At 36.2% G+C, this 18715-nt stretch overlaps 1 protein-coding gene across 3 annotated transcripts in view; it reads right to left on the minus strand.

Annotated features, from left to right (window-relative positions):
- The window catches only part of TTLL7 (tubulin tyrosine ligase like 7), a 137444-nt gene that overhangs the window by 86175 nt on the left and 32554 nt on the right, over positions 1-18715 (minus strand). Inside the window, exons 2-5 of one of the 3 annotated variants that reach the window (XM_025363922.1) lie at positions 8149-8173; positions 3455-3655; positions 3110-3241; positions 1134-1255 (exon numbers count right to left, since the gene is read on the minus strand). In XM_025363922.1, coding sequence (XP_025219707.1) covers positions 1134-1255; positions 3110-3241; positions 3455-3479 — 279 coding nt within the window. In that variant the 5' untranslated portion in view covers positions 3480-3655; positions 8149-8173. The remainder of the gene's footprint in view (positions 1-1133; positions 1256-3109; positions 3242-3454; positions 3656-8148; positions 8174-18715) is intronic. The other 2 variants (XM_025363920.1, XM_025363918.1) reach the window with 2 other exon arrangements.

Below are 18715 nucleotides of genomic sequence, written 5' to 3' on the forward strand. Positions count from 1 at the left end.
TAAATATTAATATTATCAGCAAATTAATTATATTCACGTATATGACAATGCAATATCCATCCTTTGAGTTTTGTTTTAATAAACTGCCAATTATTAATCTAAAAGATTTAATGACCTATAGTGAATTTGTAGAATTAAAGAGTATGGTAATCAGAGAATAAAACTACAAAATTTTAAAGAAATCACAAAAGAATATTTACATAGATAGTAAAGTTATAATTTTCTAGGTTGAATAGTGATAATATCCAAATTACTTTTGTTATTCTAGATGCACTATATTCACAGACATCAGCACTGGTAAAAATGACTTATTTGCTCACTACAGTCAATTTTATATTACATTCTAAACTAATAAATGAAGAAGGTCTATACAAACTGTCAATTCTCTAGAATTCCTTATATTCAGCTTTTTAGTTTGAGGTCTATTATCTTCTGAATATAAGTTTGTATTATGTTCTAAAAATAAAAGAATGAAACCAGATTACATATAGCTGACCTCACAAGGTATTTCTGCATCCTGGTCTCCCTATGCAATCTATTCTACAACTTTAAGTGCAATGTAAAGTACCATCTTAGGAAAAGGGTATTTTTTTGGTTGTTATTGCTTGTTTTTTGAGATGGAGTCTTGCTCTGTTCACCAGGCTGTAGTGCAGTGGCCCGATCTCAGCTCACTGCAGCCTCCACCTCCTGGGTTTGAGCGATTCTCCCACTTCAGCCTCCCGAGTAGCTGGGACTACAGGTGGCGCCACCACGCCCAGCTAATTTTTCTATTTTTAGTAGAGACGGGGTTTCACTATGTTGGCCAGGAAGGTCTCGATCTCCTGACCTCGTGATCCGCCCGTCTCGGCCTCCCAAAGTGCTGGGATTACAGACGTCAGCCACCGCGCCCGGCCAGAAGAGGTTTTCTCTATTGATTCTTCCCTAAAGATAGAAAGAGGTTAAAACTTAAGTCTGCAAAAGATGCAGGCTTCATGCAAAGTGTCAATACAACTGGATAGAAACAAAACAGGCTATTCAGGTGAGTTAGAATTGAAATTTAATAAGGTAACAGATTAAGAACCTATCTAAAAAAATTATGGTGGAATCCATATAACTTTCCTCATACGACTAACTGGTCATGATTAATTTCCTACCTGATAATTTTGCAGCTCTGATATTTTCTCCTGCTGAACAGCAGAATCACACCATATAAGATTACTTGTTTCATCCTCATCTGGAGTTTTCATAAATCCCATTTCATCTATTACTAAACGAACTGCAAGCAAACAGTTAAGTTAAACCAAAATTAAAATACTTCTGAAATATATTCATTGCAGAAACATTTTTCTATATAAATTTTAGTTCACAGTATTTCATTTGAAAAATATTAGTTACAGCATAACCTTATTTTTAGTTACAACAGTTTTATCTAGGGCCAAATTATACTCAGTAGTAACTGAGAACTGTTTTTCGGTTGCACCCAAAATCCTTCCTTTCGATCTTCTCAGGTTTAACAGGTACACAAAACTGCCAAAGGGTTTAGTGATTATTTATGGCACAAGGAAAACACACACAGCTGAGACAATACCTCTACTCAGGAAAATGTACTTTTTATAGCTTTTTTTACAACCTTAGGTTAAGTACAAAAGAGCAAAGGTAAAAATATCCCCTGATTATCAAACCTATGCCATACTTTCCACCTCCCTAGTTCAAATTATTTTTAGAGCTTAAAATCAACTCATCTGTGTTTACTTAGGACATGAAATAATAAAGCAATATTCACAGGAGAGATTTGGATTTGGTTCTCCACTGCTCCCAACCCTCTAATCCTAGTGAAAACGTTTATGCTCAGAGGAACATTTCCTTTTTAGTACAAACTATTCATGTGTTCCTCTCCGATCTAGATTTTACAATTAACATATTGGCATTTTTCTTCCATTGAATTTCAAGTGTGGAATAAAGATAAGTAGAAGACTTCAGGTAATTTGTGGTTTCCAACAGAATCCTGAGTCTTAACAGAATGGTGTAGTCCCAGGTGACAGTGTACAATCACAAGAGTTGGGGAAAGGAACATTCCTCTCTGTCACAGACCACCATGCAGCTTTGGCATCCTGAGGACTCAGCAGCTGCTGTGCCACCTACAGTTCATGTACAGAGCAAGGGCAATAGCAACACAGACTAGGAGACTTCCTTACCTGGCTCACAAGCAAAAACAATAACAAATTCAGAAGAGCATGTCAGGAGCACACCTGTTCCTGAGTATATGAGAGACACTGCCTGCACCGTCTCAAAGATACCTGGGAAGACCTTGGTGAGATAAACGGAACTCCTGGCAGTTAGGTTTAGAAGGAACGTAGGCTGGGCGCAGTGGCTCATGCCTGTAATCCCAGGACTTTGGGAGGCCCAGGCGGGCAGATCACAAGGTCAGGAGATCGAGACCATCCTGGCTAACATGGTGAAACCCCGTCTCCACTAAAAATATAAAAAAATTAGCCAAGCGTGGTGGCGCGCACCTGTAGTCCCAGCTACTGGGGAGGCTGAGGCAGGAGAATGGCATAAACCCGGGAGACTGAGCTTGCAGTGAGGCGAGATCGCGCCACTGCACTCCAGCCTGGGCTACAGAGACTCCGTCTCAAAAAAAAAAAGAAGAAAGAATGCAATGTGATACTTAAATTTGGGTATTTACATATACACAAACCCATGAGGCTGGGAACATTCAGGTTACATACGAATATTGGAAAGATCCATTTTTTCTTTACATTCATAAATTCAAATTTGTCAGGTCAGTCATCTATAAACCTATTTTATTATGAAATTCAAAGCTTGGAGAGCTGACAAAATTAAACTTCAAAGAAAAATACAATGCCAAGTCCCTTTTTTCAGCTAAGCTGTCTAATCATACTAGTGTTTGAACTGAAATTTTAGAAATCAATTGGGATCTTTTTAAGGACATCATCCTCTACCGCACAGAAAAAGAATCCTTCTAACATGTTAGAAATTTTATAGAAGGCGTTTAAAAATCCATTATATAAAAGATAGTTATCTCTCTGGATTTCTACATTGTTTTTAACACCATATCAGTTTTTCCAGCAATTATGAGAATCCCATGATTGATTTTAAGCAAACCTACCAATTTCAAACTTTGTCCCGGCAACATTTGCTGTAATGGTTCCCTTCTTTTTCTTCTTTCTGACTTTCCTTTTCATTGTGCTTTGATAAGGTAATTCTGTATTCAAATCCAGGGGACAGGGTCCCTGAATAACTTTAAAAAAATGTAAAATAATCACATAACACTGAAATAACAAAAATCTATACCAGACAACACAAATACCACCCCCGCCCCACATCAAGCGAAAATGATAAATTCTGGTACTTTAAAAAGTTCCCAATTAATTTTTAATACTTTAAAAAAAAATAACAGTAGTGATGTAAAACACCTCCATACTTCATAACATAGTTAAGTCAATTTCCCTACCTCCTTCTTGAGGCAGAGATGGCATTATTGCCTGTGCTGATTAGCAAGCAGTGCGTGCTGCTGTACCAAGCTCTCAGGAAATCTGGAAATTCCACATTAGTCTAAGTAGGATATGGCCCCAAATCACTGAAAGCTCTTATCATATTATCTTGGTAGAATCCTCAGATTTCAGGATACCAAAGTTATGGGATAACAAGGTACCTGGAGTGATTTTAAAACAAGGTCATTTAGAAAACAACTTTTTTGAAATTTTTTTCATATATGCCAAGACTATTCTTTTTAAAAGTCAAGTAAGGTGAAAGTTAATGTGTTCAATCAACAAATAATTGTGAATCAGTTTATTAAACCTTATGCAAAATGCCAAGTGATGGTTTCCTATCCTCAAAGAATGCATAGTCTAGGGGAAGTTTTATTAAGTCACGTGTCACATGTATATTCAATAAATAATATACCACACACAAACAATAACAGCAATAACAATATTCACTACTATTTATTGAACACTTACTATCTTAGGCATTTATATTATACCATTTAATCTTTCAAAAAACCTGTAAGGTAGAAGCTTTTAAGTTGAGCTTTGAAAGGACAAATTATTTTGTGTATCTTTACAAAGAAAATTTCAACACAGAGATTAAAATGAAGATCCTTCTAATGTCAATGTCAGAATTTCTTATTTAGAAACCCAAACAACCTTCAAACCAATGCCTGAAGCACTGCTTTTAATATGAGACAGTGAAAAGTGCCAGGCAGGGTAGAGGTCACATGTTGACAGAATGCAGAGAAGTGATTCCTTTACAAGGGAGTATGGGGGATAACTTAATAAAGTAAACCACATCTTGAATTGTGCCTTAAAAAATGAGAACAGTTTTGAAGGACAGAAAATGGGCGGGGTCATTATTGTGATGATTTTATTCAGGCACACAGAGGAATGCAATAATGAATGAACTAATTTGATCTGGCTACATCTCAACATGGCCGACAGTACACTTTGCTTGTATTTTCATTGTAAACATATGAATGTAGGCATTTATGCCCTAACAACACTATATTGCTTAGTCTGTACTATCAACTTTCCAATTTCTCCTTCCTATTGTAAGAATCCTTCAGTTCTTGTAAAATATCTATAAACACAATGAAAAATGACAAAACTAATTATGATAAGCAAAGGTATAATATCAACACCTTTATTAGATGTTCAGGTTTATCAGAAATTCAGAAACATCCAACATTCAGCTACATAAAATGTGACTCCTATATCACCCCAAATATTCATTATTATTAATGTTTCCATATTAAAGAAAATTTAGGGTTTTATTTGTTCTCAGGTATCATTTTTACTAAAATGATTCTCTAGTATAATTCAATATCAAAACTGGGGAACTTTTATATATTACAGACCAACTGTAGGTAGACACTCTATTAAGCCTTTTAAATATTTTATCTCATTAACAAACTTTAGGTATCATTTCTCCCTATTTTCCAGATATAGAAACTAAGGCTAGATAAGTTAAATAAATCAAGGTAACACAGCTAAGAAATAGAAAACTTAGACTATAAATCCAATTCTAATTATTCTATTCAGTAAGCTCCCCTATTTTCAGACCCCATGCTAACATAATATATAGACATATGAGAAGTTTGCAACCCTACTGCAGTACATGCCACAAGATACGGCTATATTCTGGGAATCTGCAATACTTCAAACAGTGAATTCACAGTAAAACATCTCTAAACTGATATCAGCTCCCAATATCAAGCTGGAAACAGACTAGATCACTTCTCAGAATAAAAGAAAGGAGTAGTGTAGCTTAGTTCCGTTTCTTTCTGGAGGCTCTTTGAAACCTCAGGGAAGTAACTATTTGAGTTTACAAGTTTTTTGTCCAACATCTTGTTACTGGAGTAAACAAAGATCCCCTTTACAGTAACAGAATACTTATTACATTGAAAGTAGGTGACAAAGTCAACAAGACTTTGAAAACAATGTTTGCCTAACTATACTAGATTCTAAAAACTAATTTGTTAATTTTTGACTTAAATAATAAGCCAAATGACTGACTTGTACAGAGTTCAAAACAAGAACTTTTATCCCTTCCCCAAGGCATACAGGAATCTAAAGTTCTTAAAATTATACTATCCATGTATGTGCTTTACTTAATTCCATTTACGCTTTAGTCAAAGTGCTTTAACAAACTCAAGGACTTCATTCAACCATGGCAATTCTAATCAGCTTTATTCTAAGCAAGACATGTGAGATGACAGATTTATCCAACCACTCAGTTGAAACCATAGTTACCTACTTTCCAAAAGCAGAAAACATGTTTCAGTTACTTCTGAAATGCTTTAAGCCAATGGCTTCTCAACCTTGGCTGCAAAGCAGAATTGCCTGAGTGAGGAGCTTTTGAAAATCCTGCTGCGCAGGCCACACCCCAGAACCCAGTGGGGCCCACCCATCAGCATTTTTAAAACTCTTCACGTGATTCCAGTGCAGCCAAGGCTGAGAACCTCTACTGCAGGCACGCGATGACAATGAAACAAATAATAGCTAATTATAACAACACAAGAAATTATAAGGAAAAAAGTAAAAGAAAACTCATAACTTTTTTTAAAAGACCAAATAGGTAAAAATTACCTAGAAAAATCCTGTTTTCCTATCTAGTTCAAAAAAACAGACTGAGAAAAAAAATTCGAAGGCGAGCACAAAATGATTTTTAATTTAAAGAAACAATTTATTTACAAAAGGAATCAATTTTCCAAAATTTCAAGCAAATGTTAACACTGAACATAGAACTGCCAAGCACCAACAGATAGACAAAAGTGAAACAAAACCAAAATAACTCCAGTACATTCGTGCTAGAGTATCATTTCTTCCCTATTCTTCCGTTAAGCTTCTACCACACTTAAACTCCACATAAAATACCACTTTTTCCTGAAAGCTTTCTCTGATTATATCTGAAGAAACTCATTTCTCCCTCCTCTGGGCTATCAGAGACCTTATTTTTACCCCTATCACAATCACCTGCCAAAAAGATGGTTTCCTTCCATCTTGTTCACTCCTCCGTTCCCATGTCCTAGAATAGTGACTCATAGTGTTCAATAAGCACTTGTTAATGCATGCTATGGTTTGAATATTTGTGTCCCCCAAAATTCATGTTGAAACATAGTCCCCAATGAAACAGTGTGATGAAGTAGGACCTTTAGAAGGTGATTGGGTCCTGAGGGCTACTTCCTCATGAATGAGATGGACTTTATAATCAAGGCTTCACACAGCATTAAACCTTTCCATCCCTTCTACCATGAGAACACAGCATCCATCTCCTTCAGAAGGTGCAGCAACAAAGTACCATCTTGGAAGCAGAAACAGCAGCCCACACTGTCAATGAACCTGCCACCACCTTGATCTGGACTTTCCAGCATTCAGAAATTTGAGAAATAAATTTCTATTGTTTATAAGTTATCCAATTTGTGGCGTTTTGTCATAGCAGCACACACGGGCTAAGACAGTGAGTTAATAAATTAGTTAATTAGCCAGGCACCATGGCTCATGCCTATAAATAATCCCAACACTTTGGGAGGCCGAGGCAGGAGGATCACTTGAGACCAGGAGTTTGAGACCAGCCTGAGCAACATCTCTACAAAAATTTAAAAATCAGTCAGGCATGGTGGTGCCTGCCTGTAGTCCCAGATACCTGGGTGGCTAAGAAGGAACGATAGCTTGAGCTAGGGAGATCAAGGCTGCAGGAAGTTGTGTTCTTGCCACTGCACTACAGCCTGGGCAGCAGAGCAAGACTCTGTCTTAAAAAAAAACCAATCAATCAATTCATGAGAGCTGAGAGAAAAAAGAAATAGTCATGGAGCTCTGAGAAGCAAATACATACAATTTACAATATATTACTTTTCACTTTTAAAAAATGTTATTTATGTATTTTATTTTATTCATTTATAGTTTTTTAGAGACAATCATAGCTCACTGTAATCTTGAACTCTTGGGCTCCACAATCCTCCTGCTTCAACCTCCCAAGTAGCTGGGACTACAGGTGTACACCACCACAACTGGCTTTTATTTTTATTATTATTATTATTATTATTATTATTATTATTATTTTAGAGATGGGGTCTCACTATGTTGACCAGGCTGGTCTCAAACTCCTAGCCTCACGTTATTCTTTCACCTCAGCCTCCCAAAGTGCTGAGATTACAGGCATGAGCCACCGCGTCTAGTTCACTTTTTTTTTTTTTTTTTTTTGACACAAAGTTTCACTTTTATTGCCCAGGCTGGAGTGTGATGGCGCAGTCTCGGCTCACTGCAACCTCCGCCTCCCAGGTTCAAGTGATTTTCCTGCCTCAGCCTCCCAAGTAGCTGGGATTACAGGCATGCACCACCACGTCTGGCTAATTGTTTTGTATTTTTAGTAGAGACGGGGTTTCTCCATGTTGATCAGGCTGGTCTCGAACTCCTGACCTCAGGTGATCCACCCGCCTCGGCCTCCCAAAGTGCTGGGATTACAAGCATGAGCCACTGTGCCCGGCCCTAACCCACATTTATAAGCGGAAAAAGCAAAGTATGTAAAAGTTGACATATTACACTGCCACTTGAGCAAACCAACAGAGGAATATATGGAACATATCCACTGAGCAGTTGTGGCCTGCTATGGCTAGGGGTGGGGCTAAGGGAGACTTACTTGTATATACACCTTTAGTACTCTGTGTATGTATTACCTGTTCAAAAAAGTAAAATATATGTGATAAAATTCTGTATCAACATTATCAGGTTGATAACCAAAATCATCAAACTGTGTTTTCCATTTAGGTGAAAATACTTCTATTTCATTTAAATGAAAGTATAATATGGTAGAAAGAGCACTGAACAAGGAGTCAAATCAAAGTCCTATCCTTTAATTTGCCACTTAGCAGATACAAATTCTTAGGCTGCAAAAGTAAAAGATTTATTCTTTCCACCCCTAAAGTCTAAAATGGCAACCAATGAAGATAACATTGCTGATACATTTTATGGCAAAAGATGAAGACAAAACTTCCTTTATGTAAAAGAAGGAAACACAAAAGAAACTCAGACCTTCTCCAGCAACCCCACAATCCATACCCCAGTAAATATAATATATGAGCTCTTTGTACATTAATTTTTAGCTCACCCAAAGATGACTAAAACAATCAAACAAAAAGTCAAGAGGATCCAAAATTAGGGTTAAGTTTAAAATACATAAAATAACATTAAATAAAAACATAATAAGAGAAGTTTTGTGGTGACAAGAGGAAGGAGAAAAGAACCAGTACAAATCAGTATCTACTTTCACATAACTTTATTTAGTCCACCCAACTAATACCCAGTACCTTTTATTCCCATTTTATATATGGGAAAATGTAGGCTCCAAGGTTAAGAAACTTGCACAAAGTCACACATCTAATAGGCTGAAGTGGTTTGTGTCTTCTACCTATCAGAAGAAGTATGGGAAGAAAACCCATATTCCTTCCCATTTTTTGTGCTACCTTCAAAATTCAGCCTTTAAATATAAGATATTGAAGATTTCGCAAAGATGCTTGATTTTGTTTGATTGGATCTACATTAAAAGCTGGAGCCCAAAGACATAGTGAGAAGGCAGTCCTCTGAAATCCAGGAAGATAGCCCTTACCAGGAACCTAATTGTCTTGAACCTTTTTTATCTTAGACTTCCTAGCTCCAGAACTGCGAGAAGTAAATGCCTCTTGTTTAAGCCACCTAGTCTATTATACTTTATTACAGCAGCCTGAGCAGACAAGACATTGAGTCCAGTCTACCCCTGGCTTCACACAGCAGATAATTAAACTCTATCCTGAGCTTGCTATGGATTGTAACAATGATAATGAGGCAGAGGAAGAAGACGACAAAGAGGAAGAAAAGGATGGGGTTGATATCATCATTTATGTAAAACATCCTATGTGCCAGGTACTTTTTGAGATTTTTACATATAAAACTCTGACCTTCAAAACCCTAAAAGATAGATTATTATCCTCCTGGGTAATTGTTTAAAGAAAAGAGGTATAATGAACAATGATATTGAAAAATAAATTATAAGAAAATGTTAAAGTAACAATTTTGCAAATATGTCTCAAGATAATCTTCTCTAGATCCCTAAATTGTAATTATCTGATGAAAGATATTTCTACTATTCAAAAAAATAGAAAAATAACAAATGTAACAAAAAAATATATATCCAAGTAAGCTTTTACTTTGAGGTAAACACTCTCCACACACATTAACATTATTTGCAGAGAGGTCATTACAATTAACAGTCAGAAATCTATTACTTCCTAAAATTTATAAAAATAAGGCATTTGATTTTTACATGATGCGAAAAATAGTATTTCCAAATATCAGGTCATGAATAAAGTTTTGTCCATTTTTGTATTATCATTAATTTCATTAAATTTCAGCACTTGGCTCCCAAACCAAATCTGATATATTTTTATTGTCAAAAATCATGCTTTTTCTTACATGAGAGAGAATAAAAGTGAATGAAACATGCCACTTTTTAAACATCAAAAATTAAAATGCTTGTTTTGAATATTATTCAGACTGGATTTAATGTCAGTTCTAGATTAGTGCCTCTTAAATTGTAATGTGCACACCTGGGACTACTATTAAAGTTCAGCTTCTGACTCGTTAGGTCTGAGGTAGAGCCTGAAAGTCTGCATTTCCGACAAGCTCCTAGGTATGCTGGTCTACAGACCACACTTTGAGTAGCAAGGCTCTGGATGACCACAATGTTTATCATTATGCAGATACAATTTTTTTAACTTAAAGCCCTTCCTTAAAACATGTAAAAATTAGAAAATTATAACATGATTGAAAAAATCATGTAGGTGATTGTGAAATTATATATTAATGTCTAAAGGGTTCCATGAGTCAAAAAATAAAATAGGTTGGGAAATGCTGAACTTGAGCATCAATATCATCTGCAAACTTCTTAGAAATGCATATTCTCAGGCCCAACCCCAGAACTTCTGAATCAGAAATCTAGAGGTGAGGCCTATCAATTAACAAGCCCTCCAAGTGAATCTGATGCAGGCTAAAGCTCTGAAAATCACTGCACTAGAAGGCCAACAGCTGGTGACCAGGGCAGATCCTGGGAAGTGGGAGAACACCGCAGCTGGAGTCTATTCCCTCCTATTGGTCTTTTGAAGCAGAGCAGTGTGGGTGACTTAGAAATCACCTGGCCAAGTAATGACTGGAGGAGAAAGCATTTGTCCAGCAGGACTCTCACTTTTTTTTTTTTCATAATCTGCTTTGGAGAGCATCTAGAAAAGAAGAAATATGCTACAAATGATCTCACTTGCTACTGCCAGCAGCCCTGGTAAGTGAGATGAAGTTTGCTAATCTAGAAAGACAGTTTACACACCTTGTTCGACCCCAAACCAGCTACCAATGCTCACTAACCAACACACTCATTTTGTAGAAACGCAATCCACCAAAATAATTAAACTTATGAGGATTAACAACCACCACAAAGATTAATAATACACCCTCTATGGAGAGTCAAAAAATTGTAGAGGGAAGGGAAAGGAGGAATGCAAATCAGCATCAACAAGGGAGTGAAGACACTGCAATATACTCATACAATAAAAATACTATACATCAGAGATACATGCTGAATCACAAATGAAGATTTAAAACAGCTGATGAACACATAAGTATATCATTTACATAAAGTTTAAAATTATACAAAATTATATATATTTCTTATAAATTACGAAATAATTATGAAATAAGCATGTAAAGAAATACATAGGAAGGATAAACACCAAGTCTGATACCTCTTGAGAGGAAGGAGGATGCAATAGGCAGTTCTACGGAGAGTGAGCACCTGTGTTCTTATGCAAAGAATGTAATTCTTAACATAAAGAATAAATACGCAATTATCATGGTTTAGGCATTTGAAATAAGAGGTAGAAATGAAATAACCACAATACTCTTGCTTGAATCATTATGTGTCTCTTTTTAAGTATTGTGATATAAATCATACTGCTGAAACTTAGGTCTGATCCTGACTCATAAGCAATGTGAAGTAACTGAAGGACTCTAAGAGGAGTAATATAATCCAGATTTATTTTTGATAGATTACACTGGCAGTTATTGTGGGGGCACTAGTGGAGACCAAGAGTCTTAAGAGGATGTTACAAAAGTCCAAGAGAGAGATGATAAGAGCTTGATCACAGATAAAAGCAACAGACATAAGGAGAAAGAACACTGCTATTGCAGTATTAGCAGAATAGCAGCAGGACTTGGTGACTGATAAGGAAAATGTAATCCTGGATGATTTTGCAGATCTAGCTTAAAGAGTTGGGTAGAAGATGGCACAACTCATCAAGAGAAGGTTTGTAGACAGAAGAGCCAATTCGAGGGGTGAGATTATTTCAGCTTTGTATTTGCAATAAGGGTGGATGAAAATAAACACAAAATAAGATAATAGAATTAGTGGAGATAAGACATAAGGGAATCCTCTACTTTTATAGGTAAAATGGTTTAAATTAAACACAAAAGTCCCTTCCAAAGCATAACTGCTCCTATTTCTGTCCTTTCTGCCAAGAAAGGACAATAGGTTTCAAAATGCACAGCTGCATGACTGGTATACAAATGACATCATCCAAACAACTCTCATAACAATAAAACATTGCCATCACTCATTGTGTGTACAAGTTGAAAGAGTATTTAGAGAAGCTACTTACTCCTTGAACATAGTAACTTTTGTCTCCCTTTCTCTGGCTGGGTCGATTACCCAAAGCTGGATCTGTCGTGTTCTAGACCTGAAAGAACCATTTGATCAACTACTTCTAAAAACCTGATAGGAGCCAAATATGATATTACATAAGAATAAACACAAGAATTATTTATTCATTCTAGTAACAATTAATCTTGACCTTGAGTGACAGTAGCTCCCACTAATGTACTTAATACTTATTTATTTTTCAAATTGGCTGTAGCCTATTCACAGAGCCTGGAACATAGGAGTTAAACTGCTGAGCTACCATATCAGGGAAACATAGTTCTCTAGAAGGTTTTTTGAATTTAAAATAATAAAATTTAAACTGTGCTAATTTCTAACACAGTTAGAAATCAGACAAATTTGTCACAGTTTTCAAATCCCTCTAAATTAAATTTAATACCATAAAAATTAAGCCATGGTCCAAGAATTATGCAAAGTTGGGAAAAGCCATACGGAAAAAGGTAAATGTATAGTATGTGTAATTAGAGCAACCACACAAAATGTCTACTAAACTCTGAGGCCTGTCTCGTCTTTGGAATTTAGCCTATTGTGACATGAAAAAGCAGGGACTGATAAATGGGTAATGATAACACAGCATACCTTCAAGGCATTTTCTCTTATTAATATTTGTATTTCCAGTACCTAGGATAATGAAAAAGCAGAAAAGCTCACTCAATAAATGGTGAAATGAATAAAGTTCAAAGCAAATAACAGCTATAACTCGGTTATTAAAGTAACAGAAGACAAGGTTATTTCATAATATATTCATCAAGCACTTAAGTAGGGTCAAAAGCCCCTTTGGGTATATTTCTCCTACAACATAATATTTCAGTTTTAAATAGTTCTCCAGTAGCCTTAAAAAAAAGTCTTACTTGCTCCCTATGAATAATATGTGATGTAATCAGTTAACTTTTGCATATCTCACTCACTTTTGTCAATCCATTTACCTCTCCCATTTCCTGACCCTGCAAAGAACTATACCAAACCAAAGAGAGTTGAACTTCATATCCTCAAAACACCCAACCTGTGCCTGACTACACAAAGACTTCTCTTGTTCTGAGCTGTGGCGTTGAAACTTAGGGTCCGTTAGACTTGTCTCCTGATATTTCAGTAACTTTGATCACAAGGTTTAAAAGAGAGGGACTAGGGGAAGCAGAGAATTTCTAAAACAGCCAGTTCATTCTTTGCCAAAAAATGCACAATAGATATCAAAATGTGCAGCTGCTTAGTTGGTGAACAACTGACATCACCCGAATGTCATTTGATGCCAGCATTTACAGTTTTTAGTGTCCAAAACTTAACTCTTTAACTTCCCCTGAAAACCTGATATTCCTCTTATGTTCCATATCTTGGTAAAGGGTATCACTACATAGCCAAACATCAAAGAGATAGATACATCAGAATCATCTTTAACTTTTCCTTGGACCTCTTACTTTGATACTTATTCAATGCACAACTTATTGCTTATTTTATGGTTTGTATTAGTTTACTATTTATATTTCCATCTACTTTTGTGTCTTAAATCTTAAACATATAAAATTCATTGAATTCTTAAATAAACCTCCTATGGCATCCACATTAGTTAATAATTTAACAAGTAATGAACACAACTAGCTCCTTACCTAACAGCCATTCACTAGTTCTTCCTTACTAATAAAACACCTATTCCATTGTTATTATTAGGGGTAGCATTGTGCCTAACTAAATAACTACATTTCACAGACTTCCTTACAAGTATACATGACCTGGCCAATGAAGTGGAAGTGGAAGTTGTTGAGCAGGACTTCCCAGTAAAACACGTCTAAAGGGAAGTAGACAATCAGTAGACATTCATTTGCTTCTCTTCCTTCCAACCTGGAATGCAAATGTGATGGCAGGAGTTGCAGCAATCCAATGTGACATTGGTTATGCTCCATCAGTCCTGGACCACCTATCTCCAGAGAAAGTAAACCTCCATCTTGTTTAAGCCAATGTTATTTGAAATTTCTGTTACCAACAGCTAAATTCATCTCCTAATGGACAACGCTACTCTAATAAAAATTATTATTTTGTTTTCTAAAAAACATACATAGCCTAAACACCAAGTCAATGGCACAGTGACTTTGGACATTTATCATTTTTGTCATAGCCTGCTTTTACCTATTTTCTTGTAACCACGATCTGAATTTCCTCTAGTGAAGCACTACTTCCTCATTCTCAAAGCATATGCTTTGGGTGGAGCTGATGCCAATCCCAGCTCCAAGGATGCATACATGACTTAGGACTAAACAATCATGGGATCCCATCCTCTTGACCATGGAATTGGTTCAGAGATGAATACAGGATCCAACTAATACCAGTGAGAATCAGGCCCAGTACTCATTTTCAGAATCTGGAAGAAGACAGGTTCTTTTGTGAGCTGTGTTTGAACCTGAGAGGATGCACTACCTGCAGTTGCTGGTCCCCATCCTGCCTCTACACACAGCCTGTGGATGAAGTCAACGTGAAGGAGGCAGAGCAAAAAGAGAGAGGGATAACAGATTCCTAAACTTTTCAGTAATACAAACTGAAAAAAAAAAAAAAAAAATCATGTTTTCTGCTTAAACCAGGTTCCTATCCAAAACAAATAAGGAACTTAGATTCCATTTTTTATTTTAAAATAAAGAAAATTACTTCAAAATGTCCTTGCATAAAATGCCACAACTCACGTGAAATAAGAGATTTCCTTGCATGTTTCCTCCATGAGACAACTGACTGCTAGGTAGCAGTTTTTAAAGTCTTTTAATATACATATTCTCCAACCTCAAACACACAGCTTGGAGCACAGGAACTAAACTGCTGAGCTATCATATCGGGGGAATACAGTTCTCTAGAAGGTTTTTTAATTTAAAATAGTAAAATTGCAATTGTACTAATTTCTACAATCAGGCAGAATTTGTCACAGTTTTCAAATCCCACTAAATTAAATTAAATCCCAGAAAAAATAAGCTATGTTACAAGAATCATGCAAGTTTAGAAAATCCATATGGAAAAAAGCAAATGTACGGGCCTGGTACATAAAATGTTCTGTATACCTTCCCTCAGTTGTGTGTATAACCAAAGATTTTAAGGAGGGAAGGAATAATAAGGCTATTCTGGTTTTAGATTATTAAACTAGCTGCAAAGTTAATTCATGAAATCACCTTTGGAAAGAAACAAAATACCAATAGACTTTACCTGAAGGCCCTCTCCAAAGAAAACTAATTAAATTCAACTATATTTTAATACGTTTAGCTCATTTTAAAATAAGAATCTTTTCCAAACCCCACTCCAAATCTTTAAAAACAGTGTATCTATCTGGCACCACAATCTTTGCCATGAAACCAGTCCTTTTATAGAAATGCAGAGGAAAAGAACTATTTTTGTCCTTCATTCTAACAAACAATCATGGAATGCAGAATAGAATTGGTGCCTGAAATTAACCAGTGCACAATAATATAATCTCTGTAGATACTCTCAAATGTGCGAATTTGTTTTTTCACTCATTCTTTCTTCTCTTGACCTCTACCTTCCCTTCTCACACAGTAAACACTGTAGAAATGTTATCACCAATCTGTTTAAACTTTAACTATTGTTTCATTATTTTATTCTATATCTTGTTAAGGCAGTAAACGTGTTTTTAATACTCATCATCTTATTGGGTGTTCTAGCAAGTAAAAAAAAGTATGTCGCCTGGCTTCAACACACACATTTTTCTTTCAGAGAAGTTCAGAACTTTTCTTTCAGAGAAGTTCAGAGCTTTGCAGCTTTCAGAGATTCACAGCTCCAAAACTACCTAAAATCTAATAATTCAACTAAAACATGCTGACAGTGATCATATCAATGATAGATACATTCAAGAATGACAGTTGACCCTAGGTATTGATAAAATTATACATGTAGCCATATACCCACAGCGTGCATCTCAGTTTTATAAACTGAATATTATACTAAATCAACAAAGCTGATTTTCAGTTGTGCCTCACGGGATTTGAATTTACTGTTTTTTAATGCTACCTAGTATTCAAAAGTATCCATATATACAAGTCTTACTAGAAAAAAAATGTGCATTCTTTAGAACAATCTTAATCAACAGACCACAAAATTCTATTTCTGCCTTGAACTGGCTTTGGTGAGCATGCCACGCTGCTGGAACTAATAGATTATTTTGAAACAGGTTCATCTATCTCTCCCCAGTCAATCTATTTTTTTTAAATAGACTTGCTTATATTAAGAGCATTAAAAAGATGAATCTTACAACAATATTGATATGGTTTGGTTCTGTGTTCCCACCCCAAATCTCATCTCAATTTTTTTTATTATTATACTTTATGTTCTAGGGTACATGTGCACAACGTGCAGGCTTCTTACATATGTACATATGTGCCATGTTGGTGTACTGCACCCATTAATTCATCATTTATATTAGGTATATCTCCCAATGCTATCCCTCCCACCTACCCCCACCCCACAACAGGCCCTGGTGTGTGATGTTCCCCTTCCTGTGTCGAAGTGTTCTCATTGTTCAGTTCCCAGCTATCAGTGAGAACATGCGGTGTTTGCTTTTCTGTTCTTGCAATAGTTTGCTGAGAATGATGGTTTCCATCTGCATCCATGTCCCTACCAAGGACATGAACTCATTCTTTTTTATGGCTGCATAGTATTCCATGGTGTGTATGTGCCACATTTTCTTAATCCAGTCTGTCATTGATGGACATTTGGATAGGTAATACCATTCAGGACATAGGCATGGGCAAGGACTGCATGTCTAACAAACCAAATACAATGGCAACAAAAGCTAAAATTGACAAATGGGATCTAATTAAACTAAAGAGCTTCTGCACAGCAAAAGAAACTATCATCAGAGTGAACAGGCAACCTACAGAATGGGAGAAAATTTTTGCAATCTACTCATCTGACAAAGGGCTAATATCCAGAACCTACAAAGAACTCAAACAAATTTACAAGAAAAAAACAACCCCATCAAAAAGTGGGCAAAGCAAATGAACAGACACTTCTCAAAAGGAGACATTTATGCAGCCAATAGACACATGAAAAAAATGCTCATCATCACTCACCATCAGAAAAATGCAAATCAAAACCACAATGAGATACCATCTCACACCAGTTACAATGGCAATCATTAAGAAGTCAGGAAACAACAGGTGCTGGAGAGGATGTGGAGAAATAGGAACACTTTTACACTGTTGGTGGGACTGTAAACTAGTTCAACCATTATGGAAGACAGTGTGGCAATTCCTCAAGGATCTAGAACTAGAAATACCATTTGACCCAGCCATCCCATCCAACCCTTTGGTATATACCCAAAGGATTATAAATCATGCTGCTATAAAGACACATGCACACGTATGTTTATTGCAGCACTATTCACAATAGCAAAGACTTGGAATCATCTCAAATTTTGATCCCCATAATCCCCAAGTGTCAAGGGAGGGACCTGGTGGGAGATGACTGTATCATGGGGGCAGTTTCTCCACACTGTTCTTGTGATAGTGAGTGAGTTCTCATGAAATCTGATGGTTTTATAAGTGTTTAAAGTTCCTCTTTTGTTCTTCTGTCTCTTCTGCCGCCTTGCAAAGAAGGTGCCTGCTTCCCTTTCCACCATGATTGCAAGTTTCCCGAGGCCTCCCGAGCCATGCAGAACTGTGAGTCAGTTAAACCTCCTTTGTTTATAAATTACTCAGTCTTGGGTAGGATCCTTATAGCAGTGTGAAAATAGGCTAAAACTTGGTATTATAATACTTGGTATGCAATTTTAAATGCTCTCCCTAAATACAGTATTGTTTTTTGCTTTAAGGGATTATTTAAATATTTCATTTGAATATCTTCTTTAAACAACTAAAATATAAGCTTCTTGAAGGGAATACACAATGTATACATTCTGCATTCTCTACAGCGCAGGCATTGTGCTCTGCATTTTTAAGTCCCCAATTATTATTTATTTAAATAATTAAATATTTCAAACTCTTCTTTCTCATCAGTAGATCTGACTTCTGCATTTTGACCACATCCCCAAAGATCTTAGAGTCTGACAACTGAAACTTTCCACCTGCTATTAAGTAGGTACTAATTGGTGAGAATGCTAAGATCATTTAGGAAGCTCAAAATGATGTCTATGGCAAATCAAGATTTGCTATCACATGATTAAAATTATGAATAAAGGTAAATTCATTGTGATGATTAATGTTATGTGTCAACTTGGCTAGGCCACAGTACTCAGATACTTGTTCAAATACCAGTCTGGATGTTGCTTTGAAGATACTTTGTAGATGAAATTAACATTTAAATCAGTAAACTTTGACAAAAGCAGATGACTCTCCATAAATAATGTGGGTAGGATTATTATCTCATCCAATCTGTTAAGAGAAAGCAGACTGAAGTCCCCCAAAAAAAGAGAGAATTCTGCCTCACACTGTCTTTTGGCTCAAGCTGCAACATCAGCTCTTCCTTGGGCCTCTAGACTGCTAGACTACTCTGCAGATTT

This window comes from Theropithecus gelada, chromosome 1 (genome assembly GCF_003255815.1).
Source record: "Theropithecus gelada isolate Dixy chromosome 1, Tgel_1.0, whole genome shotgun sequence".
NCBI lineage: Eukaryota > Metazoa > Chordata > Mammalia > Primates > Cercopithecidae > Theropithecus > Theropithecus gelada.